Source organism: Drosophila ananassae, chromosome XL (assembly GCF_017639315.1).
Source record: "Drosophila ananassae strain 14024-0371.13 chromosome XL, ASM1763931v2, whole genome shotgun sequence".
Taxonomy (NCBI): domain Eukaryota; kingdom Metazoa; phylum Arthropoda; class Insecta; order Diptera; family Drosophilidae; genus Drosophila; species Drosophila ananassae.
In genome coordinates, this window is record NC_057931.1 from 1,488,113 (window position 1) to 1,506,289 (window position 18,177).

At 41.5% G+C, this 18,177-nt stretch overlaps 1 protein-coding gene across 2 annotated transcripts; it reads left to right on the top strand.

Moving 5' to 3' along the window:
• Nucleotides 1-15,334: 15,334 nt before the first annotated feature.
• On the top strand, nt 15,335-17,871 carry LOC6503918 (dystrophin). Of its 2 annotated transcripts, XM_032452635.2 has the most exons (7): nt 15,353-15,433; nt 15,493-15,709; nt 15,762-15,978; nt 16,037-16,921; nt 16,980-17,097; nt 17,157-17,301; nt 17,359-17,871. In XM_032452635.2, the coding sequence occupies exons 2-7, from the start codon at nt 15,502-15,504 to the stop codon at nt 17,730-17,732; spliced, it is 1,947 nt and encodes a 648-aa protein (XP_032308526.1). In that variant the 5' UTR covers nt 15,353-15,433; nt 15,493-15,501; the 3' UTR covers nt 17,733-17,871. The 2 variants fall into 2 exon arrangements, with proteins under 2 accessions (XP_001963840.1, XP_032308526.1); XM_001963804.4 differs by having other exon boundaries at nt 15,335-15,709.
• Nucleotides 17,872-18,177: the final 306 nt, after the last annotated feature.

Here is an 18,177-nt window from a genome sequence, read left to right on the forward strand (position 1 = left end):
GTACCAAAATCCATGATGGCCGACTGTTCCCCAATCCCTGCATCCCAATTTCCAGTCCAGAACGGTAATATTCACTTAATGATGGCAAAGGTAAAACGACACACGTTGTTTTTCTGCGCGTGTCACGATTTGGGGCTCGCGTGAGTGAAAATGCATTGGATCCTATGGGGGAAGGTGCATCGTGCCGAGGTGGCGTGCCAAATGTCGTGCCAAATCACACCTGCTCCCCCATCACTACATCAGCCTAATTTATCTACCTGTCCCGCTCGATCGCATCATCTCGTTCCCCCCAATGGAGTATGATTCAGTGATCCCCATTCCATAAGGGACCATAGGAGGGTAGAGTGCCACCCTAAGCGGCCTTCTTCCCTTTCCCACACCTGGCCAAGTCAGAAAAAGTCATTCGAACTGCTTGAACTGCTTGGTTTCAGCCACCTCCTGCTGGTTTCTGTTCGCCTAGTACTTCAAATCTGGCCACGGGCAAAATTGACTGAAATCGAGGAAAAATTTTGGCGCCGCTGGCCCAAATTTGATAGGGAGGGTTTAAAAAAAACGATTAAAAAAAGGATGATCGGGAGGATATGAATTTTAAGAATGCATGTTTTTATAAAATATAAATAATATTTTATTTTATTATAGTTTTTTAAATATTTAAATCCATTGCGAATTGCCTAAAATATGAGTTTGAAAAGTGTCGATATTGCGCCGCCCAAAATGTTGCGCCAATTGCACGAAATTCGTATGGCAGAAAATCTGAAGTACCAGGCGAACAGAAATCAGCAGAAGGTGGATTTCCACCATCCCCTCACCCTCACTTCGCCAGAAATTTGTCTCGATTATCCCTTCACTGGCCCCATGGGTTTAACGTTCTAAGAACATTTTCGCAAGCAAAGCTTTATTAATACGGCAATAAAAAAGCACAATAATGCTTCCTTTTTATAATTTCAGCATTTTTAACTCGTTCTGTTTCATTGATGGATTGTTTTTTCTTCTAGGTACATGTACATAACTTAAAATAAAGATTGAACAATGTTAAAGACAGGTGAAGGGTTAATCTAAGTATTCTCTCATAAATTCGAAAAAAACGGTACTGAAATCCATGATGGCCTACACTTCCCCAATCCCTGCATCCCAATTTCCAGTCCAGAACGGTAAAATTCACTTAATGATGGCAAAGTTAAAACGACCCACGTTGTTTTTCTGCGCGTGTCACGATTTGGGGCCATCGTGAGCGAAAATGCATTGTTTTGTATGGGGAATGTTACTGCGTGCCGAGAAGTCGTGAGTACCGTGGCTCCAAGACACTCAGTACTGCCATCCCCAAGAGAGCCCCATTTGTCTACCTGTCTCCCTCTTATTGCATTGTCCCATTCCCCCCCATGAAGTCTAAGTTGGATCTCCATTGTATTAGGTGAAAAGGGAGGCAAGGCTAGGCCGTTATATATTCAGATCTGTTTGTCCCGCTCCCCCCTTATGATCAGAAAATAATAATTGCTCTGACGTCACTGCACTGCTTGCACTGCTTGATTTCGTCCACCTTCTGCTGGTTTCTGTTGGCCTGGTACTTCAGATTTTCTGCCATACGATTTTTTAGAAATTTGCGGCCGCCAAGGCGCTTTTTTGCAAGCTCATATCTCGGTCATTTCTAAACGGATTTTGGAAAGGGATGTCATTTTGAAACCAGGACATCATTATCCTTCGATCTGCATCAAAAGTTGTTTAAAATCGGACAATAAAATTTTCGCCGATTTTTGCAAAAAATCCTGATGGTACCCCTTGCCAAAATAGCGAAAATCGGGTCGAATTTTTTTGCCCGATTTTCAAAATCTTGGGATGCAGTTCGAGGTATATCGGAGTCCTGATCGCAAAATGACATCCCTTTTCCAAATCCGTCCAGAAATAGCCAAGATATGCGCTCCGAAAGTTCAGCCTTGGCGGCCGAAACGACGGCCGCCGCTTGGGCATCTTGCCAAGCTCATATCTTGGCCATTTCCCAACCGATCTTGAAAAAGGAAGTCATTTTGGAATCAGGACCTCAATGTCCTTCGATCTGCATCTAAAGTTTTTCAAAATCGGACAATAAAATTTTCGCCGATTTTCGCAAAAAATCCTGAGTGTACCCCTTGCCAAAATCGCGAAAATCGGGTCGAATTTTTTTTGCGCGATTTGCAAAATCCTGGGATGCAGTTCGAAGGATATCGAAGCCCTGATTGCAAAATGATATCCCTTTTCCAAATCCTTCAAGAAATGGCCAAGATATGCGTTTCGAAAGTTGAGCCTTGGCAGTCCACACGCGGCCCAAATTTCTTAAAAATCGTATGGGAAAAATCTGAAGTATTTGAATCCATTAAAATGAAACAGTTAAAATATTCACTAAAACGTTCAACAAGAGTTCATAATTAGAACAAATAAAAATACTTAAAGAACCGGGTCTCAATTATTTTTGTTTCTGAAAGGCAAGTGTCTATAACTCGTAGATCATGCTAGGTGGCAGATCATGGAATTTTATACCTTCCCGATCTTGGAACTTAGAGTAGAAACAGTATATTTGTATCAAACCTAGCTAACAAAGTTTTTATTAAAAAATGTAGAGTTTTAATTTATGAAACGGATTGACATCAACAGGCAAACGATGATTCTAAATAACAATTATCCACCGCTAGCGAAAGGCTTCAAATTTCCCACCTCTAACGAAGGGAACTAAAAATATCGATAAGCTGGATGGTTCCGAAGCTTTTCTCCTTCAGTAAATTATTTTGAATTTCCCACCTCTAACCAGATCTAAAACTATCGATGATTGAACCGCATTTTAAATATCTCACCTCTAGTATTTTATTTGAATTTCTCACCTCTAACTTTCGATCTAAAAATATCGATGATTGAACCTGTTTTTAAATATCTCACCTCTAGTATTTTATTTGAATTTCTCACCTCTAACTTTCGATCTAAAAATATCGATGATTGAACCTGTTTTTAAATTTATCACCTCTAGTAAATTATTTTGAATTTCTCACCACTATCTTGGCGAACTAAAAATATCGATGAATGAACCGGAATTTGAATTCCCCGCCTCTAACGAAGGACAACCATAAATCATAGACTTAACCGATATAATATTGATTTCCCCACATCACCGGGATTACGGAAGGTGTCTCCTGGATATGAGAAATATTCTTCTGCAGGGTATCATGAACAAAATGGACACAAAGGCGGCCTCCCACAAATAGCTGCGGCACGTTAAGGTTTAAGGACGAATACCGCGGAAAATAGCATGAGTGAAAAGAACGTATCTGGAGTTCCAATTTATCCACGATCCAATTTATCTTAAATACAAAACATGAAATGGTAACTGCAGGGTAAAGGTAAAATAGAAAACAAATATATACAAATAAATGATGTGTGTGTTTTATTTGCGGAAATACTTTTAGTCAATAGCCAAAATTGGATTCGAAGTGGCAAAGATGCTTTACCAAATTACAGTCTCAGAAATAGGATCAGAAATACTGATCCTCAGACAGAGGAATTCGATTGGCAATAATGTACATTTTTGATGAAGTTTTTAGCAAATATCTCTGCATTTCCTTTTTCGATTGGGAATCCAATTACCGTTTCGGAATCACGACTTCAATATCCTTTCAACTGCATCCCAACAATTCGAAAATCGAACAAAAAAAAATCGACCGATCAGGATTTTTTGCGAAAATCGGCGAAAATTTTATTGTCCGATTTTGAAAAACTTTAGATGCAGATCGAAGGACATTGAGGTCCTGATTCCAAAATGACTTCCTTTTTCAAGATCGGTTGGGAAATGGCCAAGATATGAACTTGGCAAGATGCCCAAGCGGCGGCCGGCGTTTCGGCCGCCAAGGCTGAACTTTCGGAGCGCATATCTTGGCTATTTCTGGACGGATTTAGAAAAGGGATGTCATTTTGCGATCAGGACTCCGATATTCCTCGAACTGCATCCCAGGATTTTGAAAATCGGGCAAAAAAATTCGACCCGATTTTCGCTATTTTGGCAAGGGGTACCATCAGGATTTTTTGCAAAAATCGGCGAAAATTTTATTGTCCGATTTTAAACAACTTTTGATGCAGATCGAAGGATAATGATGTCCTGGTTTCAAAATGACATCCCTTTCCAAAATCCGTTAAGAATTAGCCGAGATATGAGCTTGGAAAAAAGCGCCTTGGCGGCCGCAAATTTCTTAGAAATCGTATGGCAGAAAATCTGAAGCACCAGGCCAACAGAAACCAGCAGAAGGTCGCTGAGTGACGTCAAAGCAAGCAGTGCACAGATTTTTCTGCACTGTGAGAGGGAGATAAATCTAGTTTATGGCGGTATTTTGCGTCCCTTTTCCCCTAATGCGATAGATGTTCCAACTTACAGTTGCTTAAAATTGAATAAAACGGTATTACAATCCATGATGGCCGACATTTGGCCAATCTCTGCATTCAAATTTCCAGTCTAGAACGGGAAACTTCTCTTAATGATGGCAAAGTCAAAATGGCACACGTTGTTTTTCTGCGCGTGTCACGAATTGGGGCTCGCGTGAGTGAAAATGCATTGGATCCTATGGGGGAAGGTGCATCGTGCCGAGGTGGCGTGCCAAATGTCGTGCCAAATCACACCTGCTCCCCCATCACTACATCAGCCTAATTTATCTACCTGTCCCGCTCGATCGCATCATCTCGTTCCCCCCAATGGAGTATAATGCAGTAATCCCCATTCCATAAGGGAGCATAGGAGGGTAGAGTGCGACCCTAAGCGGCCTTCTTCCCTTTCCCACACCTGGCCAAGTCAGAAAAAGTCATTCGAACTGCTTGAACTGCTTGGTTTCTTCCACCTTCTGCTGATTTCTGATCGCCTAGTACTTCAAATCTGGCCACGGCCAAAATTGACTGAAATCGAGGAAAAATTTTGGCGCCGCTGGCCCAAATTTGATAGGGAGGGTTTAAAAAAACGATTAAAAAAGGGATGATCGGGAGGATATGAATTTTAAGAATGCATGTTTTTATAAAATATAAATAATATTTTATTTTATTATAGTTTTTTAAATATTTAAATCCATTGCGAAATGCCTAAAATATGAGTTTGAAAAGTGTCGATATTGCGGCGCCCAAAATGTTGCGCCAATTGCACGAAATTCGTATGGCAGAAAATCTGAAGTACCAGGCGAACAGAAATCAGCAGAAGGTGGATTTCCACCATCCCCTCACCCTCACTTTGCCAGAAATTTGTATCGATTATCCCTTCACTGGCCCCATGGGTTTAACGTTCTAAGAACATTTTCGCAAGCAAAGCCTTATTAATACGGCAATAAAAAAGCACAATAATGCTTCCTTTTTATAATTTCAGCATTTTTAACTCGTTCTGTTTCATTGATGGATTGTTTTTTCTTCTAGGTACATGTACATAACTTAAAATAAAGATTGAACAATGTTAAAGACAGGTGAAGGGTTAATCTAAGTATTCTCTCATAAATTCGAAAAAAACGGTACTGAAATCCATGATGGCCTACACTTCCCCAATCCCTGCATCCCAATTTCCAGTCCAGAACGGTAAAATTCACTTAATGATGGCAAAGTTAAAACGACCCACGTTGTTTTTCTGCGCGTGTCACGATTTGGGGCCATCGTGAGCGAAAATGCATTGTTTTGTATGGGGAATGTTACTGCGTGCCGAGAAGTCGTGAGTACCGTGGCTCCAAGACACTCAGTACTGCCATCCCCAAGAGAGCCCCATTTGTCTACCTGTCTCCCTCTTAATGCATTGTCCCATTCCCCCCCATGAAGTCTAAGTTGGATCTCCATTGCATTAGGTGAAAAGGGAGGCAAGGCTAGGCCGTTATATATTCAGATCTGTTTGTCCCGCTCCCCCCTTATGATCAGAAAATAATAATTGCTCTGACGTCACTGCACTGCTTGCACTGCTTGGTTTCGTCCACCTTCTGCTGGTTTCTGTTGGCCTGGTGCTTCAGATTTTCTGCCATACGATTTCTAAGAAATTTGCGGCCGCCAAGGCGTTTTTTCCAAGCTCATATCTCGGCCATTTCTTAGCGGATTTTGGAAAGGGATGTCATTTTGTAACCAGGACATCATTATCCTTCGATCTGCATCAAAAGTTGTTTAAAATCAGACAATAAAATTTTCGCCGATTTTTGCAAAAAAATCCTGATGGTACCCCTTGTCGAAATCGCGAAAATCGGGTCGAATTTTTTTTGCCCGATTTTCACAATTCTGGGACGCAGTTCGAAGGATATCGGAGTCCTAATCGCAAAATGACATCCCTTTTCAAAATCCGTCCAGAAATAGCCAAGATATGCGCTCCGAAAGTTCAGCCTTGGCGGCCGAAACGCCGGCCGCCGCTTGGGCATCTTGCCAAGCTCATATCTTGGCCATTTCCCAACCGATCTTGAAAAAGGAAGTCATTTTGGAATCAGGACCTCAATGTCCTTCGATCTGCATCTAAAGTTTTTCAAAATCGGACAATAAAATTTTCGCCGATTTTCGCAAAAAATCCTGATGGTACCCCTTGCCAAAATCGCGAAAATCGGGTCGAATTTTTTTTGCGCGATTTGCAAAATCCTGGGATGCAGTTCGAAGGATATCGAAGCCCTGATTGCAAAATGATATCCCTTTTCCAAATCCTTCAAGAAATGGCCAAGATATGCGTTTCGAAAGTTGAGCCTTGGCAGTCCACACGCGGCCCAAATTTCTTAAAAATCGTATGGGAAAAATCTGAAGTATTTGAATCCATTAAAATGAAACAGTTAAAATATTCACTAAAACGTTCAACAAGAGTTCATAATTAGAACAAATAAAAATACTTAAAGAACCGGGTCTCAATTATTTTTGTTTCTGAAAGGCAAGTGTCTATAACTCGTAGATCATGCTAGGTGGCAGATCATGGAATTTTATACCTTCCCGATCTTGGAACTTAGAGTAGAAACAGTATATTTGTATCAAACCTAGCTAACAAAGTTTTTATTAAAAAATGTAGAGTTTTAATTTATGAAACGGATTGACATCAACAGGCAAACGATGATTCTAAATAACAATTATCCACCGCTAGCGAAAGGCTTCAAATTTCCCACCTCTAACGAAGGGAACTAAAAATATCGATAAGCTGGATGGTTCCGAAGCTTTTCTCCTTCAGTAAATTATTTTGAATTTCCCACCTCTAACCAGATCTAAAACTATCGATGATTGAACCGCATTTTAAATATCTCACCTCTAGTATTTTATTTGAATTTCTCACCTCTAACTTTCGATCTAAAAATATCGATGATTGAACCGGTTTTTAAATATCTCACCTCTAGTATTTTATTTGAATTTCTCACCTCTAACTTTCGATCTAAAAATATCGATGATTGAACCTGTTTTTAAATTTATCACCTCTAGTAAATTATTTTGAATTTCTCACCACTATCTTGGCGAACTAAAAATATCGATGAATGAACCGGAATTTGAATTCCCCGCCTCTAACGAAGGACAACCATAAATCATAGACTTAACCAATATAATATTGATTTCCCCACATCACCGGGATTACGGAAGGTGTCTCCTGGATATGAGAAATATTCTTCTGCAGGGTATCATGAACAAAATGGACACAAAGGCGGCCTCCCACAAATAGCTGCGGCACGTTAAGGTTTAAGGACGAATACCGCGGAAAATAGCATGAGTGAAAAGAACGTATCTGGAGTTCCAATTTATCCACGATCCAATTTATCTTAAATACAAAACATGAAATGGTAACTGCAGGGTAAAGGTAAAATAGAAAACAAATATATACAAATAAATGATGTGTCTGTTTTATTTGCGGAAATACTTTTAGTCAATAGCCAAAATTGGATTCGAAGTGGCAAAGATGCTTTACCAAATTACAGTCTCAGAAATAGGATCAGAAATACTGATCCTCAGACGGAGGAATTCGATTGGCAATAATGTACATTTTTGATGAAGTTTTTAGCAAATATCTCTGCATTTCCTTTTTCGATTGGGAATCCAATTACCGTTTCGGAATCACGACTTCAATATCCTTTCAACTGCATCCCAACAATTCGAAAATCGAACAAAAAAAAATCGACCGATTTTTGAAATTTTTACAAGGGGTACCATCAGGATTTTTTGCGAAAATCGGCGAAAATTTTATTGTCCGATTTTGAAAAACTTTAGATGCAGATCGAAGGACATTGAGGTCCTGATTCCAAAATGACTTCCTTTTTCAAGATCGGTTGGGAAATGGCCAAGATATGAGCTTGGCAAGATGCCCAAGCGGCGGCCGGCAGCCGCCGCAAAATGCTTAAAATTCGTATGGGACAAAATCTGAAGCACCAGGCCAACAGAAACCAGCAGAAGGTGGACGAGTGACGTCAAAGCAAGCAGTGCACCGATTTTTCTGCACTGTGAGAGGGAGATAAATCTAGTTTATGGCGGTATTTTGCGTCCCTTTTCCCCTAATGCGATAGATGTTCCAACTTACAGTTGCTTAAAATTGAATAAAACGGTATTACAATCCATGATGGCCGACATTTGGCCAATCTCTGCATTCAAATTTCCAGTCTAGAACGGGAAACTTCTCTTAATGATGGCAAAGTCAAAATGGCACACGTTGTTTTTCTGCGCGTGTCACGAATTGGGGCTCGCGTGAGTGAAAATGCATTGGATCCTATGGGGGAAGGTGCATCGTGCCGAGGTGGCGTGCCAAATGTCGTGCCAAATCACACCTGCTCCCCCATCACTACATCAGCCTAATTTATCTACCTGTCCCGCTCGATCGCATCATCTCGTTCCCCCCAATGGAGTATAATGCAGTAATCCCCATTCCATAAGGGAGCATAGGAGGGTAGAGTGCGACCCTAAGCGGCCTTCTTCCCTTTCCCACACCTGGCCAAGTCAGAAAAAGTCATTCGAACTGCTTGAACTGCTTGGTTTCTTCCACCTTCTGCTGATTTCTGATCGCCTAGTACTTCAAATCTGGCCACGGGCAAAATTGACTGAAATCGAGGAAAAATTTTGGCGCCGCTGGCCCAAATTTGATAGGGAGGGTTTAAAAAAACGATTAAAAAAAGGATGATCGGGAGGATATGAATTTTAAGAATGCATGTTTTTATAAAATATAAATAATATTTTATTTTATTATAGTTTTTTAAATATTTAAATCCATTGCGAATTGCCTAAAATATGAGTTTGAAAAGTGTCGATATTGCGCCGCCCAAAATGTTGCGCCAATTGCACGAAATTCGTATGGCAGAAAATCTGAAGTACCAGGCGAACAGAAATCAGCAGAAGGTGGATTTCCACCATCCCCTCACCCTCACTTTGCCAGAAATTTGTATCGATTATCCCTTCACTGGCCCCATGGGTTTAACGTTCTAAGAACATTTTCGCAAGCAAAGCCTTATTAATACGGCAATAAAAAAGCACAATAATGCTTCCTTTTTATAATTTCAGCATTTTTAACTCGTTCTGTTTCATTGATGGATTGTTTTTTCTTCTAGGTACATGTACATAACTTAAAATAAAGATTGAACAATGTTAAAGACAGGTGAAGGGTTAATCTAAGTATTCTCTCATAAATTCGAAAAAAACGGTACTGAAATCCATGATGGCCGACACTTCCCCAATCCCTGCATCCCAATTTCCAGTCCAGAACGGTAATATTCACTTAATGATGGCAAAGTTAAAACGACCCACGTTGTTTTTCTGCGCGTGTCACGATTTGGGGCCATCGTGAGCGAAAATGCATTGTTTTGTATGGGGAATGTTACTGCGTGCCGAGAAGTCGTGAGTACCGTGGCTCCAAGACACTCAGTACTGCCATCCCCAAGAGAGCCCCATTTGTCTACCTGTCTCCCTCTTAATGCATTGTCCCATTCCCCCCCATGAAGTCTAAGTTGGATCTCCATTGCATTAGGTGAAAAGGGAGGCAAGGCTAGGCCGTTATATATTCAGATCTGTTTGTCCCGCTCCCCCCTTATGATCAGAAAATAATAATTGCTCTGACGTCACTGCACTGCTTGCACTGCTTGGTTTCGTCCACCTTCTGCTGGTTTCTGTTGGCCTGGTGCTTCAGATTTTCTGCCATACGATTTCTAAGAAATTTGCGGCCGCCAAGGCGTTTTTTCCAAGCTCATATCTCGGCCATTTCTTAGCGGATTTTGGAAAGGGATGTCATTTTGTAACCAGGACATCATTATCCTTCGATCTGCATCAAAAGTTGTTTAAAATCAGACAATAAAATTTTCGCCGATTTTTGCAAAAAAATCCTGATGGTACCCCTTGTCGAAATCGCGAAAATCGGGTCGAATTTTTTTTGCCCGATTTTCACAATTCTGGGACGCAGTTCGAAGGATATCGGAGTCCTAATCGCAAAATGACATCCCTTTTCAAAATCCGTCCAGAAATAGCCAAGATATGCGCTCCGAAAGTTCAGCCTTGGCGGCCGAAACGCCGGCCGCCGCTTGGGCATCTTGCCAAGCTCATATCTTGGCCATTTCCCAACCGATCTTGAAAAAGGAAGTCATTTTGGAATCAGGACCTCAATGTCCTTCGATCTGCATCTAAAGTTTTTCAAAATCGGACAATAAAATTTTCGCCGATTTTCGCAAAAAATCCTGATGGTACCCCTTGCCAAAATCGCGAAAATCGGGTCGAATTTTTTTTGCGCGATTTGCAAAATCCTGGGATGCAGTTCGAAGGATATCGAAGCCCTGATTGCAAAATGATATCCCTTTTCCAAATCCTTCAAGAAATGGCCAAGATATGCGTTTCGAAAGTTGAGCCTTGGCAGTCCACACGCGGCCCAAATTTCTTAAAAATCGTATGGGAAAAATCTGAAGTATTTGAATCCATTAAAATGAAACAGTTAAAATATTCACTAAAACGTTCAACAAGAGTTCATAATTAGAACAAATAAAAATACTTAAAGAACCGGGTCTCAATTATTTTTGTTTCTGAAAGGCAAGTGTCTATAACTCGTAGATCATGCTAGGTGGCAGATCATGGAATTTTATACCTTCCCGATCTTGGAACTTAGAGTAGAAACAGTATATTTGTATCAAACCTAGCTAACAAAGTTTTTATTAAAAAATGTAGAGTTTTAATTTATGAAACGGATTGACATCAACAGGCAAACGATGATTCTAAATAACAATTATCCACCGCTAGCGAAAGGCTTCAAATTTCCCACCTCTAACGAAGGGAACTAAAAATATCGATAAGCTGGATGGTTCCGAAGCTTTTCTCCTTCAGTAAATTATTTTGAATTTCCCACCTCTAACCAGATCTAAAACTATCGATGATTGAACCGCATTTTAAATATCTCACCTCTAGTATTTTATTTGAATTTCTCACCTCTAACTTTCGATCTAAAAATATCGATGATTGAACCGGTTTTTAAATATCTCACCTCTAGTATTTTATTTGAATTTCTCACCTCTAACTTTCGATCTAAAAATATCGATGATTGAACCTGTTTTTAAATTTATCACCTCTAGTAAATTATTTTGAATTTCTCACCACTATCTTGGCGAACTAAAAATATCGATGAATGAACCGGAATTTGAATTCCCCGCCTCTAACGAAGGACAACCATAAATCATAGACTTAACCAATATAATATTGATTTCCCCACATCACCGGGATTACGGAAGGTGTCTCCTGGATATGAGAAATATTCTTCTGCAGGGTATCATGAACAAAATGGACACAAAGGCGGCCTCCCACAAATAGCTGCGGCACGTTAAGGTTTAAGGACGAATACCGCGGAAAATAGCATGAGTGAAAAGAACGTATCTGGAGTTCCAATTTATCCACGATCCAATTTATCTTAAATACAAAACATGAAATGGTAACTGCAGGGTAAAGGTAAAATAGAAAACAAATATATACAAATAAATGATGTGTGTGTTTTATTTGCGGAAATACTTTTAGTCAATAGCCAAAATTGGATTCGAAGTGGCAAAGATGCTTTACCAAATTACAGTCTCAGAAATAGGATCAGAAATACTGATCCTCAGACGGAGGAATTCGATTGGCAATAATGTACATTTTTGATGAAGTTTTTAGCAAATATCTCTGCATTTCCTTTTTCGATTGGGAATCCAATTACCGTTTCGGAATCACGACTTCAATATCCTTTCAACTGCATCCCAACAATTCGAAAATCGAACAAAAAAAAATCGACCGATTTTTGAAATTTTTACAAGGGGTACCATCAGGATTTTTTGCGAAAATCGGCGAAAATTTTATTGTCCGATTTTGAAAAACTTTAGATGCAGATCGAAGGACATTGAGGTCCTGATTCCAAAATGACTTCCTTTTTCAAGATCGGTTGGGAAATGGCCAAGATATGAGCTTGGCAAGATGCCCAAGCGGCGGCCGGCAGCCGCCGCAAAATGCTTAAAATTCGTATGGGACAAAATCTGAAGCACCAGGCCAACAGAAACCAGCAGAAGGTGGACGAGTGACGTCAAAGCAAGCAGTGCACCGATTTTTCTGCACTGTGAGAGGGAGATAAATCTAGTTTATGGCGGTATTTTCCGTCCCTTTTCCCCTAATGCGATAGATGTTCCAACTTACAGTTGCTTAAAATTGAATAAAACGGTACTAAAATCCATGATGGCCGACATTTGGCCAATCTCTGCATTCAAATTTCCAGTCTAGAACGGGAAACTTCTCTTAATGATGGCAAAGTCAAAATGGCACACGTTGTTTTTTTGCGCGTGTCACGAATTGGGGCTCGCGTGAGTGAAAATGCATTGGATCCTATGGGGGAAGGTGCATCGTGCCGAGGTGGCGTGCCAAATGTCGTGCCAAATCACACCTGCTCCCCCATCACTACATCAGCCTAATTTATCTACCTGTCCCGCTCGATCGCATCATCTCGTTCCCCCCAATGGAGTATAATGCAGTAATCCCCATTCCATAAGGGAGCATAGGAGGGTAGAGTGCGACCCTAAGCGGCCTTCTTCCCTTTCCCACACCTGGCCAAGTCAGAAAAAGTCATTCGAACTGCTTGAACTGCTTGGTTTCTTCCACCTTCTGCTGATTTCTGATCGCCTAGTACTTCAAATCTGGCCACGGGCAAAATTGACTGAAATCGAGGAAAAATTTTGGCGCCGCTGGCCCAAATTTGATAGGGAGGGTTTAAAAAAACGATTAAAAAAAGGATGATCGGGAGGATATGAATTTTAAGAATGCATGTTTTTATAAAATATAAATAATATTTTATTTTATTATAGTTTTTTAAATATTTAAATCCATTGCGAATTGCCTAAAATATGAGTTTGAAAAGTGTCGATATTGCGCCGCCCAAAATGTTGCGCCAATTGCACGAAATTCGTATGGCAGAAAATCTGAAGTACCAGGCGAACAGAAATCAGCAGAAGGTGGATTTCCACCATCCCCTCACCCTCACTTTGCCAGAAATTTGTATCGATTATCCCTTCACTGGCCCCATGGGTTTAACGTTCTAAGAACATTTTCGCAAGCAAAGCCTTATTAATACGGCAATAAAAAAGCACAATAATGCTTCCTTTTTATAATTTCAGCATTTTTAACTCGTTCTGTTTCATTGATGGATTGTTTTTTCTTCTAGGTACATGTACATAACTTAAAATAAAGATTGAACAATGTTAAAGACAGGTGAAGGGTTAATCTAAGTATTCTCTCATAAATTCGAAAAAAACGGTACTGAAATCCATGATGGCCGACACTTCCCCAATCCCTGCATCCCAATTTCCAGTCCAGAACGGTAATATTCACTTAATGATGGCAAAGTTAAAACGACCCACGTTGTTTTTCTGCGCGTGTCACGATTTGGGGCCATCGTGAGCGAAAATGCATTGTTTTGTATGGGGAATGTTACTGCGTGCCGAGAAGTCGTGAGTACCGTGGCTCCAAGACACTCAGTACTGCCATCCCCAAGAGAGCCCCATTTGTCTACCTGTCTCCCTCTTAATGCATTGTCCCATTCCCCCCCATGAAGTCTAAGTTGGATCTCCATTGCATTAGGTGAAAAGGGAGGCAAGGCTAGGCCGTTATATATTCAGATCTGTTTGTCCCGCTCCCCCCTTATGATCAGAAAATAATAATTGCTCTGACGTCACTGCACTGCTTGCACTGCTTGGTTTCGTCCACCTTCTGCTGGTTTCTGTTGGCCTGGTGCTTCAGATTTTCTGCCATACGATTTCTAAGAAATTTGCGGCCGCCAAGGCGTTTTTTCCAAGCTCATATCTCGGCCATTTCTTAGCGGATTTTGGAAAGGGATGTCATTTTGTAACCAGGACATCATTATCCTTCGATCTGCATCAAAAGTTGTTTAAAATCAGACAATAAAATTTTCGCCGATTTTTGCAAAAAAATCCTGATGGTACCCCTTGTCGAAATCGCGAAAATCGGGTCGAATTTTTTTTGCCCGATTTTCACAATTCTGGGACGCAGTTCGAAGGATATCGGAGTCCTAATCGCAAAATGACATCCCTTTTCAAAATCCGTCCAGAAATAGCCAAGATATGCGCTCCGAAAGTTCAGCCTTGGCGGCCGAAACGCCGGCCGCCGCTTGGGCATCTTGCCAAGCTCATATCTTGGCCATTTCCCAACCGATCTTGAAAAAGGAAGTCATTTTGGAATCAGGACCTCAATGTCCTTCGATCTGCATCTAAAGTTTTTCAAAATCGGACAATAAAATTTTCGCCGATTTTCGCAAAAAATCCTGAGTGTACCCCTTGCCAAAATCGCGAAAATCGGGTCGAATTTTTTTTGCGCGATTTGCAAAATCCTGGGATGCAGTTCGAAGGATATCAAAGTCCTGATTGCAAAATGATATCCCCTTTCCAAATCCTTTAAGAAATAGCCAAGATATGCGTTTCGAAAGTTGAGCCTTGGCGGTCCAAACGCGGCGCAAATTTCTTTCAAATGGTATGGCAGAAAATCTGAAGTACATACACCTAATCGAGCCGAAGCTATTTGTGGGAGGTCGTCTTTGTGTCCATTTTGTTCACGATACCCTGCAGAAGAATATTTCTCATATCTAGGAGACACCTGCCGTTATCCTAGTGAGAAGGGGAAATCAATATTAGGTTGATTAAGTCTATGGCTTATGGTTACTTATGGTTGTCCTTCGCTAGAGGCGGGGAATTCAAATTCCGGTAAGCTCATTGATATTTTTGGATCGCTTAGTTAGATAAGGGAAATTCGAAATAAATTATTAGACGTGAGAAATTTAAATACTGGTTAGTTCATCGATGTTTTTAGTTCACCTAGCTAGGGATGGGGAATTCAAAAAGCTGTCAAAATTTAAGACAGCTGATCACCGATTATTACGGCTTGGCGTTGCCACTTATCTACAGGAAATTTGACTTTTGTGCTAACGGAATCAAAAGAGTCACTAAAAAGGCGCGGCTGATAAAAAAAAACAATATTGTCTGTTAGTATTAATATTAAAGTCGATTTTCGTCGTCCATTAAAATGTCGGGACCACCACAGCTTAGTAAGATGCGGTCCAGTGCCGAGGCAATGGCCTCGTTAGCACGGAACAAAGGATCCTCCCAGGATCAAGTGCAACAAGTGGTTGGAAAACGCTGCAACAACAACAACGACTTGGCATCCATCATAGATGAGCTGCAGATGAAGTACGGAAACTACAAATACACAGTTTACCGGTGTGCCAGCAAGTTTGTGGCGCTGCAAAAAATCTTTCACAGTAAATAGAAATACCCAGTAGGGCTACATGTGGTAAACACTAACCTTTGCAGCGGGAAAAGTCCCATACAAATTGGTCCTGGCCATCCTGGAACGACATGGTTTGCGTGGTAACCTAGAGCTGATGGTACCTCCCTTTCAGCTGACGTCCCTGATCCACGATATATACTTTGCCTGTGAGAAGTTGGGCCACTTTGCGCAGGAATCAAGCTTTCAGCTAGAAACAGCATCAGAGTTGCTGGCCAATTTCTTTTGGAATGTCTACGATCCGTGGGTCTCGGCTTTTGCAATCTCAAGGAATTCTTTGTTAATCACAAATCTCTTCTAGGCAACGCCGTCACTCCATCTCACTCCTGGAGATCAAGATCACACTTATCTTGTTCTGCAACCTATATAGTAGTGAGCAGCTGGTTGCTGATTTTTTTGGCTTGCTGGCGGATCCCAAGAACCGGGTGATTTCCCGTTACGCTTTTGAACAGCTTCTGGCCACGTTAAGTAAGCTGCTTAGCTACTTGGGCGAGGGTAAGGCTTATGGTTCACACAATCTGCCCCTGATGATGGAGCAGAGCTTTGCCAGATGTCCACACGGGGTCGCAGGCCTATCAGAGCAACAGTTTCACAAATTATGGACAGGGGCCGGCGTCCAGACTCGCTTCTTAATCTACGGAAACCTTCTAGCTTTAATTAAACGCATTGAGGACACGGAACATTTAATACACAGTAACGCATGCGCTGGCTGCCGTAAGGAGCGCATTGTGGGCATTCGTTTTAGGTGTCAGGTGTGCAGAGATATCTCACTATGCCTTCCCTGCTTTGCCGAGGGATATGCTGGAGGTCGTCACGAACCCAGCCACCGGATGTGTGAGGTGTTTGTTGAAGATCAACCTCCTCAAAACTGGACTCGCCATCTGGCCAAGCTTTGCGGTTGGCTTGTAGTCATTCCTGGCCGAAGAAGAAAAACGCATGAGGAGGAACGACGGGGCTTCTGTGATGCCCAGGAGAGTGGCCCAGCGCTGGGACAAAGCTCGACCACGCCCATTCCCGCTGAGACTCGAAGTATACAGGAGAGAGAACGGGAACGTGAAAGAGAGAAGGACAAGGAGCAAACGGTAATTCTTCAGCAGCAGCAGGAGCTCTGCTCATTGACGGGACTGGCTAGCAAGGCGTCCAGTCAGCTGCAGTCCATTATAGACCGTCTACTACTTCAAAATATGTAAGCTTAAATCGTTAGAACTTATCTGGTACGACTGCAATTCTTGAATTGCTTACAGGAAACTGGAAATCCAGCTTAAAACGGTGGCCACATCTTCTAGTGCTGAGATATCTGAGTTTCTCAGCGCCCATCAGAGCTTCCTTTTGCAGATTATTGAGGACATGCGGCAGCTATCGGTAAGACTTCGTGTATTTAACGTATCACAGAACTATTTCTTAGCGTTTAATTTTTACAGTGCTCTCCAGCGGCTGCTCCCGTGACTTCGGATGCCGCTGTCGCAGCAGCTCCTCTAGTCAGCTCCACTTTCCTTAGCTCCAGCACTCCGCAGCGTCACATCTTCGATATGTATGGGCCGGTGGGAGCCAACCTTACACACTCCAGTAAGGAAATTTATCATACCCTGCGAACACATTTATATTGATTTAAATTTTTTTCAGTTAATGGCGCAGATTTAAATCGCAGCTATTTGGAAGCCAACAAGTCAGACTACTCGTTGAATGACATCAGTCTGTGGTTCGATCAACGGCGATCAAGCCTGCAACACCATCCGCAGCACGCCACTGGTTCCGCGCCAGCTCCCCTTTCCCTGCCCATGCCATTGGGCGCTCTGCTGGAGCACCCAGTTTCAAAGGATGGGTCTATGCGCGACACAGAAATGGTTAACTTTAAGTTGCTGTTGCACAAGGTCAAGGAGATTGTCGAGGACTCGTACAGCGACAATGCTGAACTTTCTGCAGCGACCCAAAATCTGGAGAATGTTCTGGATAGCATTATAAAAAGCGAAGAGCAGCAGCGCCGCATCAGCACGTAAAGGGGTCAAGAAGAAGCCCAATCCAATTCAATTCCCTCCAGACGAAGTCTCTTTAGGCCAAGATACTTTAAGTTTTAAGTCATTTAAGTGTCCAGACAAGATCTATAGATCATTAAAGAAAACATACTTGACTAAGAAATGAGCGTACTGTCGTTTTGCCTGATTCGAAGAAAAATGTGATATTTCCACAGCTTATCAAGATCACAGCTCAGCCAATAGAAGTCTGATCCCGAAATGGCATACCTTCCCGAGTTCTACACACCAAGTACTAGCTTTCTGCATCAAAAACTGGCGACCTAAAATTTGATCGATTTTTTGAAAATTTTCCAAGGGGTACCACCATAAAAATTCGTCGAAAGTCGATAAAAATTTTCCTTCTCAGATTTTGATGCAGAATAATGGGAATTTTTGCCAGAATTTCAGCGGTGTATACCTTTTAAGGATA

Excerpts from the sequence above, each read along its gene's own strand:
- LOC6503918 (XM_001963804.4), top strand. The coding sequence starts at position 15,475 with ATGTCGGGACCACCACAGCTTAGTAAGATGCGGTCCAGTGCCGAGGCA. Across the intron at positions 15,710-15,761 it reads GCTGCAAAAAATCTTTCACA|CGGGAAAAGTCCCATACAAA; the intron begins GTAAATAGAAAT and ends TAACCTTTGCAG. Across the intron at positions 15,979-16,036 it reads TTTTGGAATGTCTACGATCC|GCAACGCCGTCACTCCATCT; the intron begins GTGGGTCTCGGC and ends AATCTCTTCTAG.